Source organism: Hordeum vulgare, chromosome 3H, assembly GCF_904849725.1.
Source record: "Hordeum vulgare subsp. vulgare chromosome 3H, MorexV3_pseudomolecules_assembly, whole genome shotgun sequence".
Lineage (NCBI taxonomy): Eukaryota > Viridiplantae > Streptophyta > Magnoliopsida > Poales > Poaceae > Hordeum > Hordeum vulgare.
In genome coordinates, this window is record NC_058520.1 from 133,360,833 (window position 1) to 133,382,865 (window position 22,033).

The 22,033-nt window shown below is 44.7% G+C and overlaps 1 protein-coding gene and 1 pseudogene across 1 annotated transcript; both read left to right on the forward strand.

Annotated features, from left to right (window-relative positions):
• The first annotated feature begins 8,482 nt into the window (after positions 1–8,482).
• LOC123443247 (transcription factor MYB3R-1-like) lies at positions 8,483–16,942 on the forward strand. Its single transcript, XM_045119565.1, has 12 exons — positions 8,483–8,734; positions 9,409–9,566; positions 9,646–9,700; positions 10,375–10,432; positions 11,325–11,419; positions 11,526–11,629; positions 12,370–12,498; positions 13,165–14,926; positions 15,218–15,414; positions 15,683–15,767; positions 15,955–16,167; positions 16,452–16,942. The coding sequence occupies exons 2-12, from the start codon at positions 9,451–9,453 to the stop codon at positions 16,581–16,583; spliced, it is 2,946 nt and encodes a 981-aa protein (XP_044975500.1). The 5' UTR covers positions 8,483–8,734; positions 9,409–9,450; the 3' UTR covers positions 16,584–16,942.
• A 3,232-nt stretch (positions 16,943–20,174) lies between these two features.
• LOC123441573 lies at positions 20,175–21,806 on the forward strand (annotated as a pseudogene).
• The last annotated feature ends 227 nt before the right edge of the window (positions 21,807–22,033 follow it).

Below are 22,033 nucleotides of genomic sequence, written 5' to 3' on the forward strand. Positions count from 1 at the left end.
TTTCTTCGGAGCTCGGGCGGAGCCCTGCTGAGATAAGATCACCACCAACCTACGGAGCGCCGTCACACTGCCGGAGAACTCATCTACCTCTCCGTCTCTCTTGCTGGATCAAGAAGGCCGAGATCATCGTCGAGCTGTACGTGTGCTGAACGCGGAGGTGCCGTCCGTTCGGCACTAGATCGTGGGACTGATCGTGGGACGGTTCGCGGGGCAGATCGAGGGACGTGAGGACGTTCCACTACATCAACCGCGTTCACTAACGCTTCTGATGTATGGTCTACAAGGGTACGTCGATCACACATCCCCTCTCGTAGATGGACATCACCATGATAGGTCTTCGTGCGCGTAGGAAATTTTTTGTTTCCCATGCGACGTTCCCCAACAGGGGCGTGCCCTGGTGGTTTGTGCCCACCTAGGTGCCCCCCTCGGGTGTCTCTTGGCTCCAGAAATTCTCTTTATTGATATGAAAAATCCTCGCAAAGTTTCGTTCCATTCCGATAATTTTTAGTTCTACACAAAAACAACACCATGGTAGTTCTGTTGAAAACAACGCTAGTCCGGGGTTAGTTTCATTCAAATCATGCAAATTAGAGCCCAAAACAAGAGGAAAAGCGTTAGGAAAAGTAGATATGTTGGAGACGTATCACCCCCTCCTGTTCATCATCGCCATCGACCCCCTACACCACATTCTAACAACGGAAATTGAGGAGGGGCTCCTCCAACTGATCCCTGGCAGCAACAATCGACTACGGGCCGACGACGCCATGATCTTCACTAACCGTGAGCGATAGGAGATGCATGCTCTATTGCAGATTCTGGAGGGCTTCGGTGTGGCCTCCGGCCTACGCATTAACCTGGCCAAATCCTCGGTCACCCCAATTAGATGCGAGGCATCGACTTGGAGAAGGTACTAGGGGGTTCGACGGAGCGGTTACAAACTTTCCAATCAAATACCTAGGTTTGCCGGTCACTCCTAGTCGCATTAGTTTAGCACTTCTCCAGTTCAGCATCGACCAGATCAGGGCTAGGTTAGCGGGATGGAAAGGAAAGCTACTACACATCATTGACCGCCGAGTGTTGGTTCGCTGCGTCCTTTCGGCCATGCCAACCTTCGCTCTCACGTGATACCAATCCCCATAAAACTCCTCAAGGAGATCGACAAGTCTAGGCGTTGTTTGCTCTGGAACCAAGACGAGGAGATCTTTGGCACTGCCTGCAAGGTTAGTTGGTCCACGATATGCTCACCGAGCACTAGGAGGCCTAGGGATCTGTGACCTCCACAAGTTCGGAAGGGACCTACGTCTACGATGGCTCTGGCTACCCTCACGTCACCCGAAACGACCATGGGTTGGCACGGATGCCCCATGCAACGAGGTGGACCAAACTCTTTTTGCTGCAGCGACGATCGGTAATGGGAGTTCTTCCTCCTTCTGGTCATCTCACTAGAAGGGCGGTGGCACTCTAGCGCAACAATTTCCGACGCTCTATAAATACTCAAGAAGGAAACAGAGGACGGTCCAGGATGCTTGCAACAACGATAACTAGATTAGAGACTTGGCGTACGGCAACAACCACCACCTCGTGCAGGAATTTCTTCACTTGCACAGGTTGCTGGGAGGAGCAAGAAACCAACTGTAGGAGGGCACACCAGACAATACACATGGGGCAGACAAATCTCAAGACAATACTCAGCAAGCTCTGCATACTCTATGCAGTTCCAGGGAAGGATCTCCTCAAGCTTTGATCAACTCATCTGGAAGGCATGGGCACCAGGTAACATGAAGATGATGGTCTCGCTGGTGCTTCAGAACAAACTGTGGTGCAACGACAAATTGCAGCGACGAGGGTGGCCGAACGAGTACTTTTGCTAGCTTTGTGTGCGAAGCTTGGAAACGCGTAAGCACTTATTCTGGACCTGTCCATTGGCACAACAGGTTTGGAACCTAGTTGGCCAATGGATGGGCTGCTCCTCTCTCAAACCGAGCACGACCTGACAACTGCAGTCAGCCATGGACATTGTCCAAAAATTGTAAGAGGAAGCCAAGGGAAGATGGAAGAAGGGCATTAGGTCTATAAGAATTCTCACCTCCTGGGCTATTTGGCGGGAGCGGAACCTATGCACCTTCCACAAGAAGATCCCACGAGTAACAAACATCATGGCCTCGATCACCAGCAACATGGAGCGATGGCGACTAGCACGCGCAAAGTGCATTGAGAGCCCCTGCAACGAACCATCGTGATATATCGACTATGTAAATCAGGGTGAGCTGACCGAGTTGTGGTCAGCCCCAAAACCCTTGCCAAGATCCTAGGATCAGCACCCCACCTTGTATTCCTCATTGCTTTCTGCTACCAATCGAAACGCCAGCGATTGCTGGATCTTTCAAAAAAAAGGGCAACAAGACCAAAAGCATCAACAAGTTGAGTGCATAACTTTGACAACTACGACAATTAATTACAAGAATTTGCATTCTCGTTGATTAAACCAACTAGCGGTAGCCGGCAAATCAGTGAATAGACAACGAATTCATCAGGGCAACAACACAGGTTCATCATTGCCGAGCCCCATAATAAAGTCCAGAAAAAAGGAGTTTTCACCTTGGAATTGAAGCGGTGCTGCAATCACCTTCTTGCTGATCTTTGGGTAATTGCGTCAACTAGTACTCCATCACACGTTAAATGGCACTAGCGTATTGATGGGATGTCTTCCGACCTTAGATCACGGCTCGGGCCATTGAAGCTGGCCGCCGCGAGTCCACATCGACACGAACCCACGTGCAACCACCATCGTAGCCCCAAGGCCGTTGGCCCGATGTCCACCTTGTGAACTATTACTGTGGCACTACGACTGAGGTGGAGCCAGGTACCTTGCGGTAGAGCATCCCGCGTCTCAGCAAGGAGGAAAAACGTGTGTGTGTGCGCGCGCGCACGCGCGTGTGTGTGTGCATGTGTGTGTGTGTGCACCTAGGTGAAGTAACCGAGTTGGTCGGTCGTAAGCACCCAACTAGCCACCCTGCTTCACGGGCAAGTTGTGCTCTTAACGCCACAATAGGAGGGTCATAAACATTAAAAATATTCATGTCTCGGTTTTATGTAGATTGTAAAATTTGAATCGATGACCTGCATTTCTTATGTAATTCCTATCTAAATGGCATGTTTGAACTTTTTAATTTGTGTCAAACATGGTTTGAAAAATTACATGCACTTTATTGACTCAATTGTTGTGGTATTTGTATGTGTGTCGTCATATGCATGGATACGCACAAAGTTCTCTCACCACCCTAGGAGCCATCATATACATATGAATTCACATTTTTAACGTGGATACCATGAAACGTGAACTCCAAGTTAGAATTGAAGATCGCTATATCACACAAGCATCCTGCCTTGACATCGGCTATTATGATGTGGGAAAGGTCCAGTCTTACGCGACAAAGGCTAATTACCACATCGCCTTTTGTCGTACTAGCATGGAAGAGGCTAACTTTCACCTAGATGTTCGTACTAGCTAGGCCAAGGGTAACTACCACATCGCCTTGTGTCGTACTAGCTGATGAGCTCTCCATTCTTACCCATTATCACCTAATGGATAACAACTCTATCAACCATGAATGAATGGGAATTACAGCTTGCCCCCCTCCCAACCTTATAGTATTATTGAGGGGGGGGGGGGTATAGGTCCCTAACTCGGCACCATAATATATTTTCAACATGTCAAGTTATATATATGGTTGGTGCTCATTCTACCCTTGAGTGACTTTAACACATTATTAGTTTTTTTTATATAAATTTGGTTTCTTGAACATGATAGTCCATTCTCGCGACGCACAACCAAATTTTGCCCGTATGAGAGAGAAGAATCCATTGTAGTAGTTAGCAATGATTTCTCTTCATCTTGCATCCCTAGCGATGGTCGCCATGGTCGTTTGTGTCCCCAATAGTGTCGCTTTTATGATCACCAAGTAGTGCAGGTGCATGGTGCACGTCGTCTACACGGCATTGGCGACCAACAACATGGAGCTTCCCCATCAGACCATGCACCTTCACATGCCCGCCGACACCAGGCAAGGGATTTGTCCACAAGCAGGGTGTGCCTTTGATGCAGAGGGTCGTAGAATGTGCACAACTAGCGACTACGACAACTAACTCGTTTGTTAGCTTTTCGGGAAGCTACCAACGATGCTAATCTAATTCTTGCTCAGTAGTGCGTCGCCATGAACAACTATGACATCTCGACGGTTGACGCCTTCAATGCTCCCATGTCGTTCCTGAGAGACCCCAAGCTCCTCTGCCTCATTTTTTAGTCATGTTAGTATCACTATTCGCTTTCAGGTATCAAGTATATAGTATTTACTCTTTCTAAGATTTTTTTGTTATAACTCGTTTATGATATACCAACTGCGGCCTAAAGCATGAACCACGAGTAGCATTTCAACCAAACCTTGTTTATCTATCAAAATGAGTGTCCTTCCATTTCTTCTTTAAATCAAATGTATGTAGGGACAAAAGCCTCCCAATAAAGGAATAAGTGGATGGGTCTACCTGTGGCGGTTTGAAGTCATTCACAAAGCTAGTCAGACTTTTAGTGAATTTGATGTCGGGTCTTAATCCCCAAGTAGAAAAGAAACTAAAACTCGATCTCGAGATATGCCGGTCGTAATGCCACATGCTCGGAAGGAGGTAATGTGAGGCAGGGTTGATGTATGAGAGGTGGAAAATGGACTTTCTATTTTGCACAAAGTTGTACTAAATCAACAACACTTATTTTGGGTCGGCGACAATAGTAGGAATCTAATGGAATGCATTCACATTTATTTCTTCATTGTTGATGGCACGTGGATGGGAAGGATGTGTTTTATCATATTTTTCATCTCAGACTTCACACATTATATTTTGTCCTTGTTGGCATCATTATTAGCTTCATCTTCAATATGAAGCACACACAATTATATATACATATTCATGACTAAACTTTATCATACCCCGGGCCGTTCTGGGTTTCAGGTTGGGCTTGAGAAAGCCAAAGTGAAAATCCCAAGCCCAAGCCCGTCCCGAAGCCCAAAAATATCTTCTTTCTCAAGCGTGATCCTGACCTTGAATGCAAACCCGAAGCCCGAAAGCCTAGTCCGAATGTATTTTTTAGTCTACTCATGTGTAAGCCCGAGCCCGGCCCGAATATTCTTCCGAGATGTCAATGAAGCCGAGCCCGGCCCGAGAGGCAAGCTTGGCCTGGCCCGACCTAGGTTTTTCAGGCTAGGCTCGGTCCGGGTTGATAAGTCGGGCTACCCATGAACAGGTTTATTTGTGACCACCCGCATTTATATAAAAATCATATAGATTACTTCATTTCATTGCTTACCTACCATGTAGCTTGCATAGGAGTCTCAAAGTATATGATAAGGAAATGTGTAGAAAATCTGAATCATCAATGCAAAAAAAACTTCTAGAAAAATTTAATAGCTAGTCACTTTTGTAACAGATTTTGAATGCCGAACCATCAAGTCTATTCTCGTTATCGAGTCAACATTGATGCCTCCACCTTCTCCTGCGCACGCAACTCCTTAACTCACTGTCCATCCATCTAAAGTGTATGATATGTTCACTCTATCTTTAGTGATTTATGCATTTGCAGTACTTATTATGTTGGGAGATGTGTATGTTTTATGCCTAGTACACACTTGCATGATAATACGAGATTAATATTCTTAGCACATTCCTCGTGATTTTCTTATGGATTGAATTAATAAAAAATTGCTAATATATCCAACTCGAGTCCGGACACATGTTTGGTTTCTAGGAGCGTACCAGATTATGTATGTTTTAAGGCATTTTATGTTTCGTTTAGACAAACTATTGACCGAGATTTAATTCGTTGATATATGATTTTTATGGCATGAAACTGGTATCACTAAATTCAAATCTAAAAGTGGTTACTGATTATTATGCTTTCAGATCATATAAACAACATATTGATGGATTAACTCTTGGTCAAACCTAATATGCCCTAATTATAGGAATGGAGGGAGTTCTACTGGTACCATGTGGACACATGACGCTATTAAATATTTACTACTGTGTTCTATATATGGAACACATATGATCATATTGGTCGACAGTATCTTTCCATTCAACCTTGATAGTATTTTCCACATATGTGAGTCATTTTTGTTTTTGTAGAACTTTGAAAGTTGAAAACGCCCACATATCTTAGTCTGCTTATTTAGGGTTCTTTTGTATTTGATGTTAAAAAAGAGAAATAAGATGAACACGGGGATGTCATGCATTGGGAGCCTACACCAAAATATCTTATTTTGTCTTTTGCACGAAAAGACACGATGAGTCCATTTTTCTCATAGGAATTTTGCACATTACACAATAGTCATTTTTATGTGAAATTCCATAGATTTTACACGTTTGGCATCAAAATTTCACATTAAGTGAGAACACCTGAAGAATCCCTATACAAAACATAAGGCTAGGGTTCAAGTTAAATTGTTTTTGAAACTCCGTGATATATATGGATAGCTTCAGATTCCATGATACCAATTGGACCAACCATCATAGTTGATGGTTTTAAGTTGACCTTATCACTTTATAAACATTCATGGAAGTAGCTAAGTATGATAAATATGGTTAAACATAGAAATAATCCTTAGTGTTTTCTTTATGAAAAATACCATACACGACAACAAAGCAGAACTAACTTCCACGCCTTTATTGTTCGGCATTGTTGTTTTTTCTATTCTATCTGTTTCAACATTCCCTATTCTTGTAAAATATATGATTTTGGTGGTTTTCATTTGTGCTTTAAACAAAATATTTCATAGTTGAATGTGCTAGTTGTGCCAACATGTGTAGAAAGAACTGACACGCAATTCAAAAACCCGTTATAGTGGTCTAAATGGGTAAATCAATATATAGTTTAAGGGGTAGAGAGTAAGATTATCCTTAAAATAGGACGATTATCTATGGCTTAAAATAAATATTTTTCGATCTTAATGAGACACTATATATATTTAGTGTATGTCTTTTATTGCATAAATACGTACTCGAAACAACACTCCATCAGTTTTGGTGTGTAGTAGAAGGGCCACTCACGTGGGGGGCCTTGCCGTTGGTAGGTGATCCGAGGACTATGAAGGAAACCTTCGTATTCCTGAAATACATCCTCATCTCGTGGTTTAAAAACACATCGCACTCTCTGAATGATGACATGTTTCCTTTAGTTCTCACCCTTTCTTCTCGATATCTCTCTCCGGCGACCTCCTTCACCGGTAACCCCATGGCCAACGCACCATAGTTCAACGTCTCCTCGTTTCCCCTATCGGGCATCGACAGGTCTACACGTCGACGACATCTCGTTGTCGGTGTGCCTGCCCAACAACATCCCTGGCCTGGTGAATTCCTCGCGCTCTATGTACTCCTTTTGCTATAGATCATCTGATTTACTCCATCCGATCCTAAATATAAGACCTTTTAGAGATTTCACTAGAAGACTACATACGGAATAAAATGAGTGAATCTATACTTTAAAATATGTCTATATACACCTCTATATGTAGTTTATAGTGCATTATTTAAAAGGTCTTATATTTAGGAACGGAGGGAGTATATTGCACAACATCCCTGAATTCCTTGCACTCTGTGTACTCCTTTTGCTATAGATCTTCTGATTTATGTTGCACACTCATGAATTTGAGTAGCCACATATTTTTGCCAAGCCGATCTTAAACAAACACCCTATATATTTATTGGTTATCTTCTATTCATGCATATGCACTCAAATCGACAATCAATCAGTTTTGGCGTGTGGTTAGAAGGCACACTTGCTAGGACGCGCCTTGCGTGTTTTCACATATGGACATTTTGTTAATTGAAAAAGGAAAGCATCAATCTGTTCGTGGAAAGGTGATCCAAGACTAGGAAGAAAATCTTGAAAGTCTTGACACACCTTCCCACTTCGCCATTTAAAAAAAGAAATGCCCTCCCTAAGCTATGTCAATGTTCCTTTTCGACCTTACCCCTCCTTCTTGAGATCTCTATTCTCCGACGACTTTCTGCCCGGTAACCCCACCTTTCGATGGACATCAGCAGATCTGCATGACAAGGACCGTCTTCGATGTCGTTGCACCTAGTACTGAACGCCTCTAACCCGCTGAATTCCTCTTACTCCATTTCCTACTGATCTACTGCTTTATGACACACCGCCGTGAATTTGAGTAGCCATTGATTTTACCGAACCGATTCTGACATATATTTATTGACTGACTTTTATTAAGTATATACGCATTTGTAACGGCACTCCGTCAGTTTTGGCGTGTGGTTAGAAGGCGCGCCTAGATGGGCGCACCTTGCGTGTTTTCACATAAGGGTCATTTCTGTAATTGGAGAAAAGGGAGCCTCGATCTGTCCATTGACAGGTGATCCAAGGGTTAGGAATGGAATTTTCGGGGTCTCGAAACACCTGATATGCTCCCTCTCTCGCCATTTCAAAAAACGAACTGCCCTCTCCGAGCGACTCGCCGTGGCATGTTCCTCTCCGTCCTCACCCCCTCCCTCCCGAGACCACTCTTCTCCGGCGACCTCCTTCCCTGGTAGCTCCGCGGCCAGCGCATCCCCCTTATCTACCGATCGACGCCTCCTCGCTCCTCCTGTCGGGCTACGGCAGATCTGCGCGGCGGCGGCGGCGGCCATCTTCGTCGGCGGCGCCCCGGCCGGCGGCTTCCCTAGCCTGGTGAGTTCCTTGTACTCTATTTCCTGCAGATCTTCTCCTTTATGGCGCACCGTCTTCGCGAATTTGTGCAGCCACTGATTCTGCCAAACTGAAAGTGAAGCCCCCTTCTGAAATTTGAACGCTAGGTTGTTCTGTTGCAGCCCGTAGATTGGTAAAGTCGGTACCTTTTAGGCATCCATTATCACACTGCTTCTGCCCGGCGGTCATTTTACAAGAACTGTGGCTGGGGCCGTCGGTTCTGAGACTTGAGGACATCTGGTGTTAGTTTTTGGTTGAATATCGTTCAGTTTTAGTTTTATGAAAGGAAACATACTGTTCTGTTATATGCTTAGAAATTTAGGGCACACCGGCAGTGAATCGCTGGTAATGGTAAGTTTGTTGTGCACATTAGGTGGGTGTGAAACCTGAACATGAAATTATTAGGACTGGTTCTGTAATGCCGTTCAATTTCGCTGATGCAGCTATAGGCATCTTCCCGGTTCACTTTTTGTTTGGCCTCTATCACTGTAAGGTACATTTTTCATTTTGGACATACATTATTTCAGTTCAACATAAAAAGTCCGAGTGTTCGTGGAACATAGCTTGCAGGAACTCCTCAAATGCCTCAATTAGGATTGACAGTATAATGATTCTGATTCCTAGAAAGATTAAACTGTTTTTTATACATCTTCAAGGCTCTGCTATAGAGGGGATTGAGCATCCAGTCTTCACCCGTGATGACAAGCGATAAAGGAAAGGCTTCGAAGAAGGCTGGAGAGGCTTCTGGACAGCCATCTACTACTCATGAAGGGAAAGTCAACAATGAGCCACAGAGGCAACGGTCGATCAATGGGTAGATACTAACAGATCTTTGCATAAACGTGTTAATCGTATAATTTTTTTCTTATAGTTATCTGCCCCTTCACCTTTAGGAGGACCACCGGCCCGACACGACGCTCAACCAAAGGAAATTGGACCCGCGAAGAGGTATGCCATACGATTCGAATCTTATGTTTTATTGGCAAATGGCTATTTACTGTCCAAATGGCTGGATGGTGAGTGCTGACTGAACATCCGAGAATAATTTAGGACTGATCAACTGTAAGATATGCATTATGTTTATTTGCATATCTTTCTTAAACACACAATTATGGCAAACACTTATAAGTTTTTATGGAAAATAATAATAATTCGATGGAACACTCTGACCCTTTTGTGGAGGCTTGAGTTGCCTCATTGGGTGGTTTAGTCCAACAGCTGTAGTTCAGTATGATAATTTCTTGCATATACACCCATGGGAGCATATCATAGCTGCGCAACTTGGATTAGTCCATATACAAGACAAATGATACACTGCAAAGTCTTATAACATGGATTTTGCTGAAAAATTCATATAACATGGAGTTTCCTGTTTTATTCTGTCATATACTCAATTGCAGTTCTGCTTCATGCTATGCTTGTTACTTGCTATGCTATCAGTAGTGCTCCTGTCACATTTTTGTGGGGATATATTGTATATGTCTCAGTGCCTCACTGACGTGTGGACGCCATTTAATTAGCACCACAAAGCAAAAAGTCATAAATCAGTGGGTTATACAAAGAAAGTGAGTTTTTTTTACTGAAACTGTCTAATATTTCACTTGTGTGCTATTCAAATGCAGGATGATATATTGTCCAGAGCAGTCCAGACTTACAATGGGAAACACTGGAAAAAGATAGGTATATTCTATGGATCGATTCTTACATGTATTTTTGTAGCATGTATAATTCTTTTACCTTTCTTGGACATCTCTATTACTCTTTCTGTATTTTGAAGTATATTAATACAAGACAACACACATTTGGGTGCTTGTTCAAGGAAAAAATATTTTGAATTATATAGGCATCTAAAATCCATGTCCTATATCATCTTAAGTGTACTTTTGAGGGGAAAATAGTAGGTAAGGACCCTAGGGTATACGAAAGAGTAAGCCAAAAGAGTGGATCTCAGGGTATGAAGAACCCAAAGTTGCTGGACAGACACATCCCCCTCAGCTAGTCAGTTCAGGGTGCCAGAAGGGTTGAATGTAGGTTCTGTTCTTATTTTACCCGAGGGATTCAAAATTAGTGCTGCTCGAACGTATTTCCCCTGAGTTGAAAGAAAAGGTGGTAAATCTCTCTTCTCAGTGTTATCGTCCCGATAAAAATATATGCTTGTCATAGGCCCTGTTCCCGGTAAGAAATATAGTGAAATTGTCTTTCCCTTGATCCTGCTACGAAGAAAGATGTTTTGCTGTGTCATGTAATCATGTTCTGAAGGTTTGTGCATTTTTCTTTAGCATTTTTATATCTATGCGACAGTTCATTTTTTACAATGATGTTAGCTTCTTTTATTCTTTTATTCTTCTATTATCTTGTGCATATTTGCTTTATAATTACCGAAATCGATTCATTAGAAACCAATAGGATGATCCTTCTGTTATCTAAACTAAGACATTGATTTGTTCCGTTAGTTTGTGCTTTCTCTCATTTTTCTTCAGTCAGCTTTCTTCTTTCTGTTATTAGGACACCTCCCTACATTTTCTGATTCTTTTCACAAGTCCAAGCACTGACATAGTACCTTCTTTTCCAGCGGAGTGTTTTCCTGGTAGAACCGATGTACAATGCCTGCACAGGTGGCAAAAGGTTCTAAATCCTGAGTTGATCAAAGGGCCATGGTCCAAAGAAGTAGGCCCCCTATTTGATTTGTTTTCCATTTTCAGGCTTATTTTGTAAATGTTTGATTGAGCATCTTGTATGCTCACGTGAGTCTTATCAAATTTCATATTTTTAGGAAGACGATATCATTGTTGAAATGGTAAAGAAATATGGTCCAAAGAAATGGTCAACTATTGCCCAAGCTTTGCCAGGACGTATAGGAAAGCAATGTCGGGAACGGTATGGATGGGAGTGTCCTTTAAATTCATCAATCTTGTACCTAAGAACCTTCTTCTTTGAATATAATATATACAACTGAGCATTGAACAACTGAACGTGGATAGTACTCATGGAGTGCCGTGGTGCTTTGTTGCTTTTGCACATCAGCACTGTGGTTTTATAAGGCACATGAATAATTTAATTCTTGATGCAAGTGATACAGAGTTCTCCTATGTATTCCTGGTTAAAGAACACAGTAATCTCAACAATCAATAATGCAAGGTTGAGTTTTGCAGAACCACAAAGTGTTAGTTTGCCTCTTTCCATTATCCTGATGATTCTACTGTTAAGACATAGGCCGGGTTCTGGATAAAAATGTTATGTTAAATAGTTTAAAAAATATCGAGGATCAAGTGAATAAAATGTCAATATGTCACAACCTTGTAATGCTAGCACCTCTTCGTGCTGCTAGCTAGCAATACCAGAATTCGGGAGAGCTGATGTTATAATTTCAGATTCATCAGCCTTTTGGTAAAGTCAGTAAAAGCAAAAAGACATTGAAACTAAAGTATTAACCTTTTTTTAATTACATGTTACCATACTACAGCTGTTTCTCTTACAAATTATCTTTATGTAGTGAAAGTTCCTATTTTAGGGCCAACTGAATAGCAACTAAAATACATTGGCTTTAATTCGTAGCCATCACTACTTGACCATAGGGTATGTATCCTCTAACAATGGACTATCTTATCTGTGATTAGGTGGCACAATCATCTTAACCCTGGCATAAACAAGGATGCATGGACACAGGAGGAGGAAATTACTCTTATACATGCTCATCGAATGTATGGAAACAAATGGGCTGAATTGACAAAGTTTTTACCAGGAAGGTAACTAAATAATGTTTCCTTTTATGTATGAGCTGCTGGGAAATATTTATGTATGATGCCATGATGAGTCCTGTCCTGTGAAAAGAAGTTTTTCTTTCCATTCTCCCTGATGAATTCACAAGCTTTTGGATTCATCATTCATTCCCCTTTTTCTTATTCGGCATCATTTGGAAGCTATGGTGTTATACTTGGGAAAAGATGGTAATCTCAAAAGGGAACTAAATCGTTTTGCTTTTGGAAAATAATATTAGGGCACCGGTCCCATTAAAATGTTAAACCACTGCCACTGTAATAGCTCTCTTTTATTTTCTTTGAATAAAATTTGAAATAATATATGTTCTTTTTAGTCAAATATGGTGGCGCCTGGTGAGTATTACAGCAAGCAGAGAGAATGTGCAACATGTTAGCAGTATTCCCTTTATGCGCTTATATGTTTTGCATATCATTAGGCCCATATAGTCTAGGCAGGCCTAAGTCCCATGTTAGTATGTAAATTCTTGTATATTAGTTCCGGTCATTCAACAGAGAAAATGATTTGACTAAATACTGGGTAAGCTCTACTGCGATTCTGACGCATCACGTAACTACCAATTATTGTTCAACAAGTGATGGCCTCTTTTAGACTAATGAAATGATTGACTTATAAAGTTATGTTTCCCCTGCCAGGACGGACAATTCAATTAAAAACCACTGGAACAGTTCTGTAAAGAAGAAGATTGATTCATATATGTCATCAGGTTTACTTGCTCAAGTCTCGCGTCTCCCACTTGTTGAACACCATGCACATTTTAGTTCCTCACCGGCGATAACCCAACAAAACAGTGAAGACAGTGAGAGCAATGCTGTCCGGGAGGTTGAAGATTCATCAGGGTGTAGTCAATCCTCATTGGGCATAGTTTCTTGCTCGCAAGTGCAGGACACCAATCTGACCTTGAGCTGTGATTTACATGTGAATGCGGATCCCAGCAAGACAGAAGCACATGATTCTCAATCTTCTATGTGTCAGGAAGGCTATACCTCCACCGAGGGTGTTGCATCTGTTATGTCTGAAGTTCATTGCCATGTTCCTTCGTCCAGATTTGATCCAGATACACTCCTGCAGCAGGAAATTTCGCAAAGAATGAATTCACAGATGGATGTTGACGAAATACCAGGTAACTCTATGTTTGAAAACAATCAGACCATCTGTAGTACATCGAATAATGAAAGACCGATGTTACAGTATGAGATAGCATCAGATATGCCTATCTCTGTGCTAACGAACGTTTCTGGAGCTGAGCAAAAACTACATTTCATGTCTGAGGCTGACTTCAGCAGTCCTAATTGTTTGAAATCCGAACTTTGGCAAGATATTTCGTTCCAGAGTCTTCTTTCTGGACCTGATGTAGTTGATGCGGATTCTCTTTCAAGACCAAATCACCAGTCAGAGACACATTCGTCTGAAGCGAACATCAATTTTTTGGCAGCACCCAACCCATCACATACATCAGATCCATCGAGTATGATGGTTGTTGCGTATGGCCAGGATCCATCAATGTCAGTACCACAATCTCTTATTTCAAATGGTCTGTCGGATGCGGCTGATGAAGAGTCAAGAGAAATGCAAGCCTCTGGGTCAGAGATGATCACATGCATTCATGATTCTTTTGGTGACTCTGAGCAGTTTGCTACCCCTGGCAGTACTGATGGTAGACATGGTTCTTCTGCAACTATAGAAAGAATACCGGAATACGGGGACAAACAGTTAACTGATGCTGAAGAACCTGCTGCCTGCATGGCCAAAGAACCATCAATGGCACAGGGTGAGGCTGTACCAGATGAAAAGCAAGATAAGGGAGCGCTATTCTATGAACCTCCTCGCTTCCCAAGCATGGATGTTCCATTTGTCAGCTGCGATCTTGTAACTTCTGGTGATCTCCAAGAGTACAGTCCCCTTGGCATTCGGCAGTTGATGCGCTCAACCATGAGCGTAACCACTCCATTGAGATTGTGGGGCTCCCCTACCCATGATGAAAGCCCTGATGTTGTGCTGAAGAGTGCCGCCAAAAGCTTCATAAGCACACCATCAATATTAAAGAAACGACCGAGAGATCTGCTATCTCCGACTTCCGAAAAAGGAATAGAGAAGAAGTCTAGGACTGAACAGGATAGTAGTGTGTTGGGCACATCCTCCGTCAGTGCTCAAACAAGTTGCATGCATGCCATTAAAGACAAAGCAATTGTTACCGAATCAGTTTTTTGCACTAATCGATCTTCATCTTTTAAACCTCTGGAGAAGAAACTTGAGTTCTGTGATGAAAACAAGGACAATTTGGGTGAAAGCGAGCAGGCAAAAGATGGACGAAATGCACAGAACAACTATTCTGTGGATGAGCATGCAAGAGGGGAACAGTGTTCCACTGCAAATATGGTCAATATTAATGATGAGGTAAGTACTTCTAAATCGGTTCTTCAATTACACTTACCCAGTTGATGGTACCATATTTTAGTAGAACAGAAGGTAGCGCTTATATAGTTATTGCGACGTGGCATATCAGTTGCTACAGTTACTCTAGTAAATTAAGTTTTACGTGTCTTCAAGAAATGCGATTCAGAGTCTCTAATGATGTCATCATGTATGTGATATGTGGGATTGAACTGAAAGGCGGAAGCACATTGGCATATAAGTTTTCCCTTGACCTGCTGATCTTGTTCTTACTTATATTTTTGTTCCATGCAGCCACCTGCAACTGTTCTTGTTGAGCACAAGGGGAATGACATTTCTGATCATGGCGCAAATGCCATGTATCAGAAAATGAACACAAGTCTTGAAGCTCTATCGGCCTGTAAGGAAACGTTTGCCAAATCGAAGTCTGGAGAACTAATTGCCGAGAAATCTTCACCATGCATTCATATGGATTATGAATATGTGAACATGTAAGATTCCACACTAGTCTGTTTCCAAGATGATTTTGGGGGGTTCTCCAACCAGTTTCTTTACTTTGTCAGCACATTATATGTGTGAGTCTAGATATGGCAGGTCTTACGGCAACTGTTTGTTGGTGGAATGATTTCAACTGTCGAATAACACGTCGATCTTTCTAACGAAGAAGACGTGGATCTTTCTAACGATGAACGCAATTACCGTTGCAAATTGCCAGTTGGTTTATTCTTTTTTGCTGTTCTGAGTTGCTGCTCTTTTCAGATTGGCTGATACGCCTGGTGCCAAAAGAGGACTAGAATCTCCTTCGGCTTGGAAGTCCCCTTGGTTTATAGATATGCAATATAAGGTACACTTAGCATTGAAATATTCATTGTCTTACAGCTATCCCACATCTTATCCGCAAGAAGCTTTCTTGATAGGCCATATTTGTAGTTTTGCACGAGCTGGTGCATGAGAAGTACTTGTCATCTCTTACTCATTCTGTTCCTTTCTTTTGGTTGATACCTTCACTTGTGCCCATATGTTTGTCACAGGGGTCATACTTCATCAGCCCAGCGGATGCAACTTATGATGCATTAGGATTGATGAAGCGGATAAATGTGCAGAGCGCTTCTGCTTTGGCGGATGCCCGCGAGGTCCTGGCAAGTGGCAGCCAATGTGGCAACAGAAATTTTGACGAGGAAAACAAGGAAAACATAGATGCCGAGAATGAAACAGGAACTGGCAAGCCGCAAACTAAAATCATGGTGCGTAGTTCTCATCTGCTTCATTCAGTACTTGGGATAGTAGAGTTGGAATTTCTTAGGAGACCATAAGTTAGTTGTTTTTTTCCTAGGTATATAGCAATCAGAAATCTTATGTGGGAAAACTATGATAGTAATTTGATTCCTGTAGTTGGTCAAATGTGATGGTTTCGACCAATTTTGCTTTTTGAACAAACTAGATCGAGCATTGACTATAGATACTACTATATATATGATACTTAAGACTGCAATATCATCAGTATTTCTAATTCCAGTTAACACTGCAGACCGAAGCAAGAGTCCTTGACTTCAACGAGTGCGCCACACCGGTAAGAACAGCAGGCAGCAGTGTGGGCGGCAGCTTGGCAAAATCGGTCAGCTCACCCATTCCTTCCTCCCACCTGAAAAATTTCAGATAGCTAGACCTCCGAGAAATACACCAGAGATATTCTTTGATTGCGCGTCACCAGCATTGTACATGCCTTGTCGTAAATCCCAACACCCAGTTGTTGTCCTATTCGTTGCTCCCGTTACCTTGTACTTCGTGACGGGACCGCTGTTCGGCACACATTCCAGCCCGGAAAGAATCCTTGGACTGTTGAAAGTTGTATCATCAGTTAATTTATGTTGTTAATATTTCATATCCCAGATCCAGACTTTCACTGTCTTGGTGAGTCTGATAAATGGGACAGTTTTGAGCTCGTCTAGCTGTATACTAGTAACTCTTTTATGTTTCGGGAGATTGAATTCATTTTTCCATCAAGTTTGGATGCCATAATTATGTACAGTCTTGTTGATTATCAACCTTTTTTCTTTTCTTTCTGTAACAAGAGTTTTATGTACAGTCTTGTCTTCCTAGAGGGAATCGGGTTTTGTAAGCAGGTGCTACCCCTGCTTGCCAAAATAGCTTGGTTGAACAACTCAAGTCTTGAAATCCTATCTCCCCGTCACATCTCATTTTCGCCGATGTGTATTCCTTCTATTTTCATCTCCTCCCACTATCAAGCTTGTTAATTTTGTGTCATGCACAAGATCACTGAGGAAGGGAAGGCTTGGATCTTAACGGAGCAAAAAAACCTTACGGAACTTATGGGCTGAGCTTTTACCTCTTCGTGGTTGTACCTTTTTTTCCTTTTCTGGCTTAGGCCCTTCTTGTTTTTGCTCTTTCTATATCAATATAAAGACAAATCTTTTACCCCGTTTTAAAAAATAATAATTTTGTGCACATGTTTTTAGATGGCCTGAAACAACTCATTGAGGAAGTACGGATAGCCTGCCACACCGACTTCATAGTAACGTCTCTTCCGGCACTATTCATCAATTTTGGGGTCCAACCATTTGCTAGTTTCCTAATGCTTTTAGCAGTACTTCCAAACCGGGCATCAGTGGATCTTCAAGGGTGGTTGGAAGACCCAAGTACTTATTTCTAGCAGATCTGATAAACGCCCATCTCGCAAAAATCGTTTACGGGATCCCAGAAATGAAATTTGCAGGACGGTGGGTGCTTAGACAGAACAGATCCTTCAAACATATACCGCATATTCAAAGTAGCGGTTTGCGCCACTTAAAACAACACCTGAGTTCATCGTACTAAAACATAGTTCATACTTAAATATAACTGAAGTTCATACTTAAAACATACTTCGGACTTAGACAACACTGGAGTTCATATTAGCATAAAACGGAAATTAAACTAGATCTACCAGTCATCACCATCACCGGACTTGCCGACGCCGAGGTGGTGCTCCATGAGGGAGTTGGAGAGCATGTAGGCGAACCAGTACTCCTCCAACGCCTCCACCCGCGCCACTGCAGCTTCGCCATCGCCGACGGCCGCTTCCTTCGCCTCGAACAACGCGACCTCCGTCGCCTCGAGATGCTTGAGTGCGGGGGAGAAGAGGCGGTCGAGCCGATCGAAATTGATCCACGCCTGTGCTCCGGTGCTGCGGGAGCGGGCGCTGCTCCCTGCACCACTCCTTCACCGGTGGGTGAAGGGAGGAGCTCCCGACCTCAACGTCATTGAGGTGCCTATGAGGTGGCTCGCCGTCGAGCCCCCCTCGACTACCCCTCCCGCCACCCGGGCACGACATCAGGGCTTGCTTCCGATGGATCTACTGGCCGCAAAGCGATGTTGAAGAAAAGTCAATTTGTTGCCGGAGAAGAAGAAATGCGTCGGAGAAGGATAAGGGAAAAGAAGGACGGGAACCCAAAAACAACCCGGTGCCGGTATATATAGCGGATTAGGGACGGTTTACAGACCTCCCGTAAAAAAATCACGGGCCAGGCTGCTTTTATCAGACCTGATCGGGCCGGGTTTTCTAGTGTCCCGTAAATCTATCGGAAAAAGGAGCTTTTAAGGGATCTATTAGAGAGCAAGCTTTTACGGGATGTGCTAGAATGTGCTAGATATGCTCTTAGGATCCCACAGGCACCATGCACCTCCTGATTCGATTCTACGGCCCTGTTTGGATGCCAGTGCTAGAGCTAGTTGGAGCTGAACTAACCCTCAAAATATCCAAACATCTGTGCTAGTTTGGGTTAGATGGAAATTAACCCACCAAAAAAACTATCCCTGAGAAGAGGTGCTAATTGGAGCTAGTTGGGGTATACCAGTAAAAAAAATCCTGGTTAAAAGAGTCAAATGATTAAAAAAGTATATTTGTTGTCAAACTAACTCTATCATCCAAACACCATCAAAGGCTAGAGCTAGTTCAGAGTTAGTCTAGAGTTAGAAACTAACTCTAACCTTTAGCCAGCCTAGTGTATCCAAACAGGGCCTACATTGCAGTTTGAGCTGAACAAAATTGCATACTTTGCAATTATTCACTAATGTACATTTCCAAGATTTCATGAATCTGTCTTGCACCTGACCCAGAAGGCTCACTAAAGCAATCATGAGCAAACAATAGGTATGACACCCAAGGCGCATGGATACCAAACCTGGATTCTTTTGGATCAATATTGTGATCACAGACGCTTGAACAAGCTTGTTAGTCCTTGTGTGCATACCAAGAATGGATATGGGGATATAGAGTCTCCATGTCTAATGCCGCTGGTAAGTCATAATTCTTTTAATCCGTATATGTCTTCGTAAAACAAAGTTTTTCTAGGTGCAAACCAACCCGGTGTTGGATGGTTAGGAAAACTGTGGTATCCCCTGCCCATTAGAGTTCAAATTCCAGTTTGACATTGGTGCTTGTATTTTTCTGAATTTACTTCAGGGCTTCTGATGATGTGCGTTCAGTGAGAGAAGACGTTCCCGTCGACTACAAAGACATCTGTGACGACTTCGTCAATCTCAAGATGATGTGTCGGCTTAATCTCTCGAAGATGCTCATAGGAATAGGATGTGCGTGTGTGCGTTCATAGGAGCGAGTGTATGCTCGTGTATGTGAGCGATTTTGATTGTACTCTGCTTAAAAAAAGCTTCCTCAAGTAGGACATGGCAGCCGCTTGCTGCATTTTAGAGCATCTCCACTCCCCCCCCCCCCCCCCAAACAGGCCCTTCGAGGCGACTTCTTTAACGTCGGCGGTGTAAAATTGGCCAAGTCGCGCCTCAACTCCTGATTTATCACCGGTTTGTGCCAAAATAACAATCGGTGAACCCGAACCGAACCCAGCTCCCCGGGGGGCGCCTCGGAGCGTCGGGCGAAGTGAAAAGCCAAGCGGGCCCGCTGTCGGCCGCAGCCGAGTCTTTCCCGCCGTTTCCCCTTTCCTCCTCCATTTCCCCGCCCCCTCCCGCCTTTCTTCTTCCTCTCCCGCCATCTGTTCTCCATGCCGCCGAAGAAGTACACCTTCCCACGCCCCGCCACCACTGTGGATTCCAACAAGCCGAAGCAGAGGAAGCCGATGCCCAGGCCAATGGGCGTTTCGAACGCCGAGTGGGGGGCGGACGTCCAGCGTAGGAGACGGTCACAACAGACCGGCGGAGGAGGCTCGACGGCAAGAAGATCAGGGGTGCGGCGGCGGCCGCATCCACGTTCGATCAGGAAGAGGTGTCCCGCGCGAGCATGATGAATCCACCCCGCCGCAACCCGCAGGCCGCATGGAGGGGTCTCCAGGGCATTGCGCCGGCCATCCACTCGCCGACGATGTCGCCCTGGGGGTACGCGCACTCGCTTGGCTACTCCGACGGCGACGCGCATGGCGGCTTCAATCCAAACACCACCTTCTCACATGGCGTGCCACAACGTTCCTCCCCCACCGGTTTCGGCCATGACCCGCGTACTCCCTCGCCCGCGTTCATCGTCGGCCTCAACACCCAGTACAACTACTCGCAGTTGGCGTACTCGCCAGCAGCCTCGCCTGCGCCGTCTCTGCGCCGGGGTGTCCTTTCGTTCGCGCCCACTTCGTCGCTACAGTTTAACTACGCCGCCGCCGCCGATATGGACGAGATCATCACAAGAGGCTCTGTCGTCACCGCACCGGAGTTCGGCACGCAAGATGAAACAATGGACACCACCGGCGACATTGACGATGAGCTCGACGACGCCGAGGAGGAGGGGGGGAAGAGGCGGTGGAGGTGGAACTGGAACCAGTGCCGCAGAAGAAGGGGAGGAAGAGAAAGCGAGTGGGGAACGCCAAGTCGGCCGAACCCCGCGTCAAGTGGATGTCTAAGGAAGACGAGTGCCTTGCCGAAGCGTGGAAGACTGTCAGCATTGCCCCGATCACCGGCACGAACCAGAACAGCGACACGTACTGGGGAAGAATCAAAACGACATTCGACAAACGTAAGCTGGTCGACCCCGACTTCGCCAGCATCCACATGGACCACGACGAGAAGTCCATGGCGAACCGCTGGTCGACGATTCATACGGCATGCAACAAGTGGCATGGCATCGTCGAGGAGGTCACAGCTCGCCCAGAAAGCGGCGCCAACGTCGAGGGTCAGGTATGCCCAAAGTTCGCCTGTCCTAGTTCATTGCGTTGCCGTGTGCTTCGCCGACATGTTTCGTCCGCCGTTTTGTGCAGATGCTTCGGATGTTCACCATGTACTGCGCCGACAACGAGGACCAAGAGTTCAGGTTCCTTCACGTGTTCTCCAGGATCGACTCATGCGAGAAGTGGAGGGAAGTTTGGCTCGCTCTCGACAAGGCCAAGGAAACTTACAACCCAGACGCGCCTGCCCCGGCTACGGCAGAAGGGCGCCCCGATGGCACAAAAAAAGCCAGGGCGGCGAGGGACGCGGCACCCGCTGCCCAACGGCTCTTCGATCAAGCAATGTATCCCCGATGTCAAGAGCAGCGCTGCCCGGAGGGAGGAGAAATTCGATGCGCGGTGGTCGGCGTTGATGATCAACGTCGTTGCGAAGAAGAGGAACACCAATCTGGAATTCTTGATGAGGGCAAGACACGTCGACGATGGACGAGAAGGTGAAGGCGTGGTACATAGTACAACGTGACCTCATCTTAAGCCAGATGCGAGCACCGACGGCAAGCACAACGACGACCACGACGACAACCGTGACCGCAACGACGACCACAACGGCGCCCAGCCCGAACGCAGAGTGCACTCCGACCGCGAGCCCTACTACGCTGACGGCGAACAGCCCGGTGACGCCGATGATGAGCCCGACTACGCCGACGACGACCCCAGCCAGTCCCGCGGTAGAGGAGCCGCACCCCACCGAGTCGGCCGTGTGATCCATTTTTCCTTTCCTTTTGATCGCCGAACTGTTGGTGTGTTTTGATCGTCGAACTGTGGCACCAATCACCGACTATCGCCGAACGCGCGGCATGTTTTTGGGCTGCGAGGAAATAGGATTTTGAAAACGTTGACGTCTGGGCGCCGAAACCTAGGGACGCGGCTGGAAACTCGCTCGCCCCAGGTCGAGAATAGCGCCAACGAAACGCCAAAAACGCTATCGCTG

Coding starts and splice junctions, on each gene's coding strand:
- LOC123443247 (XM_045119565.1), top strand. CDS start 9,451: ATGACAAGCGATAAAGGAAAGGCTTCGAAGAAGGCTGGAGAGGCTTCT. Junction 9,567..9,645: donor AGGCAACGGTCGATCAATGG/GTAGATACTAAC, acceptor CTTCACCTTTAG/GAGGACCACCGGCCCGACAC. Junction 9,701..10,374: donor GAAATTGGACCCGCGAAGAG/GTATGCCATACG, acceptor ATTCAAATGCAG/GATGATATATTGTCCAGAGC.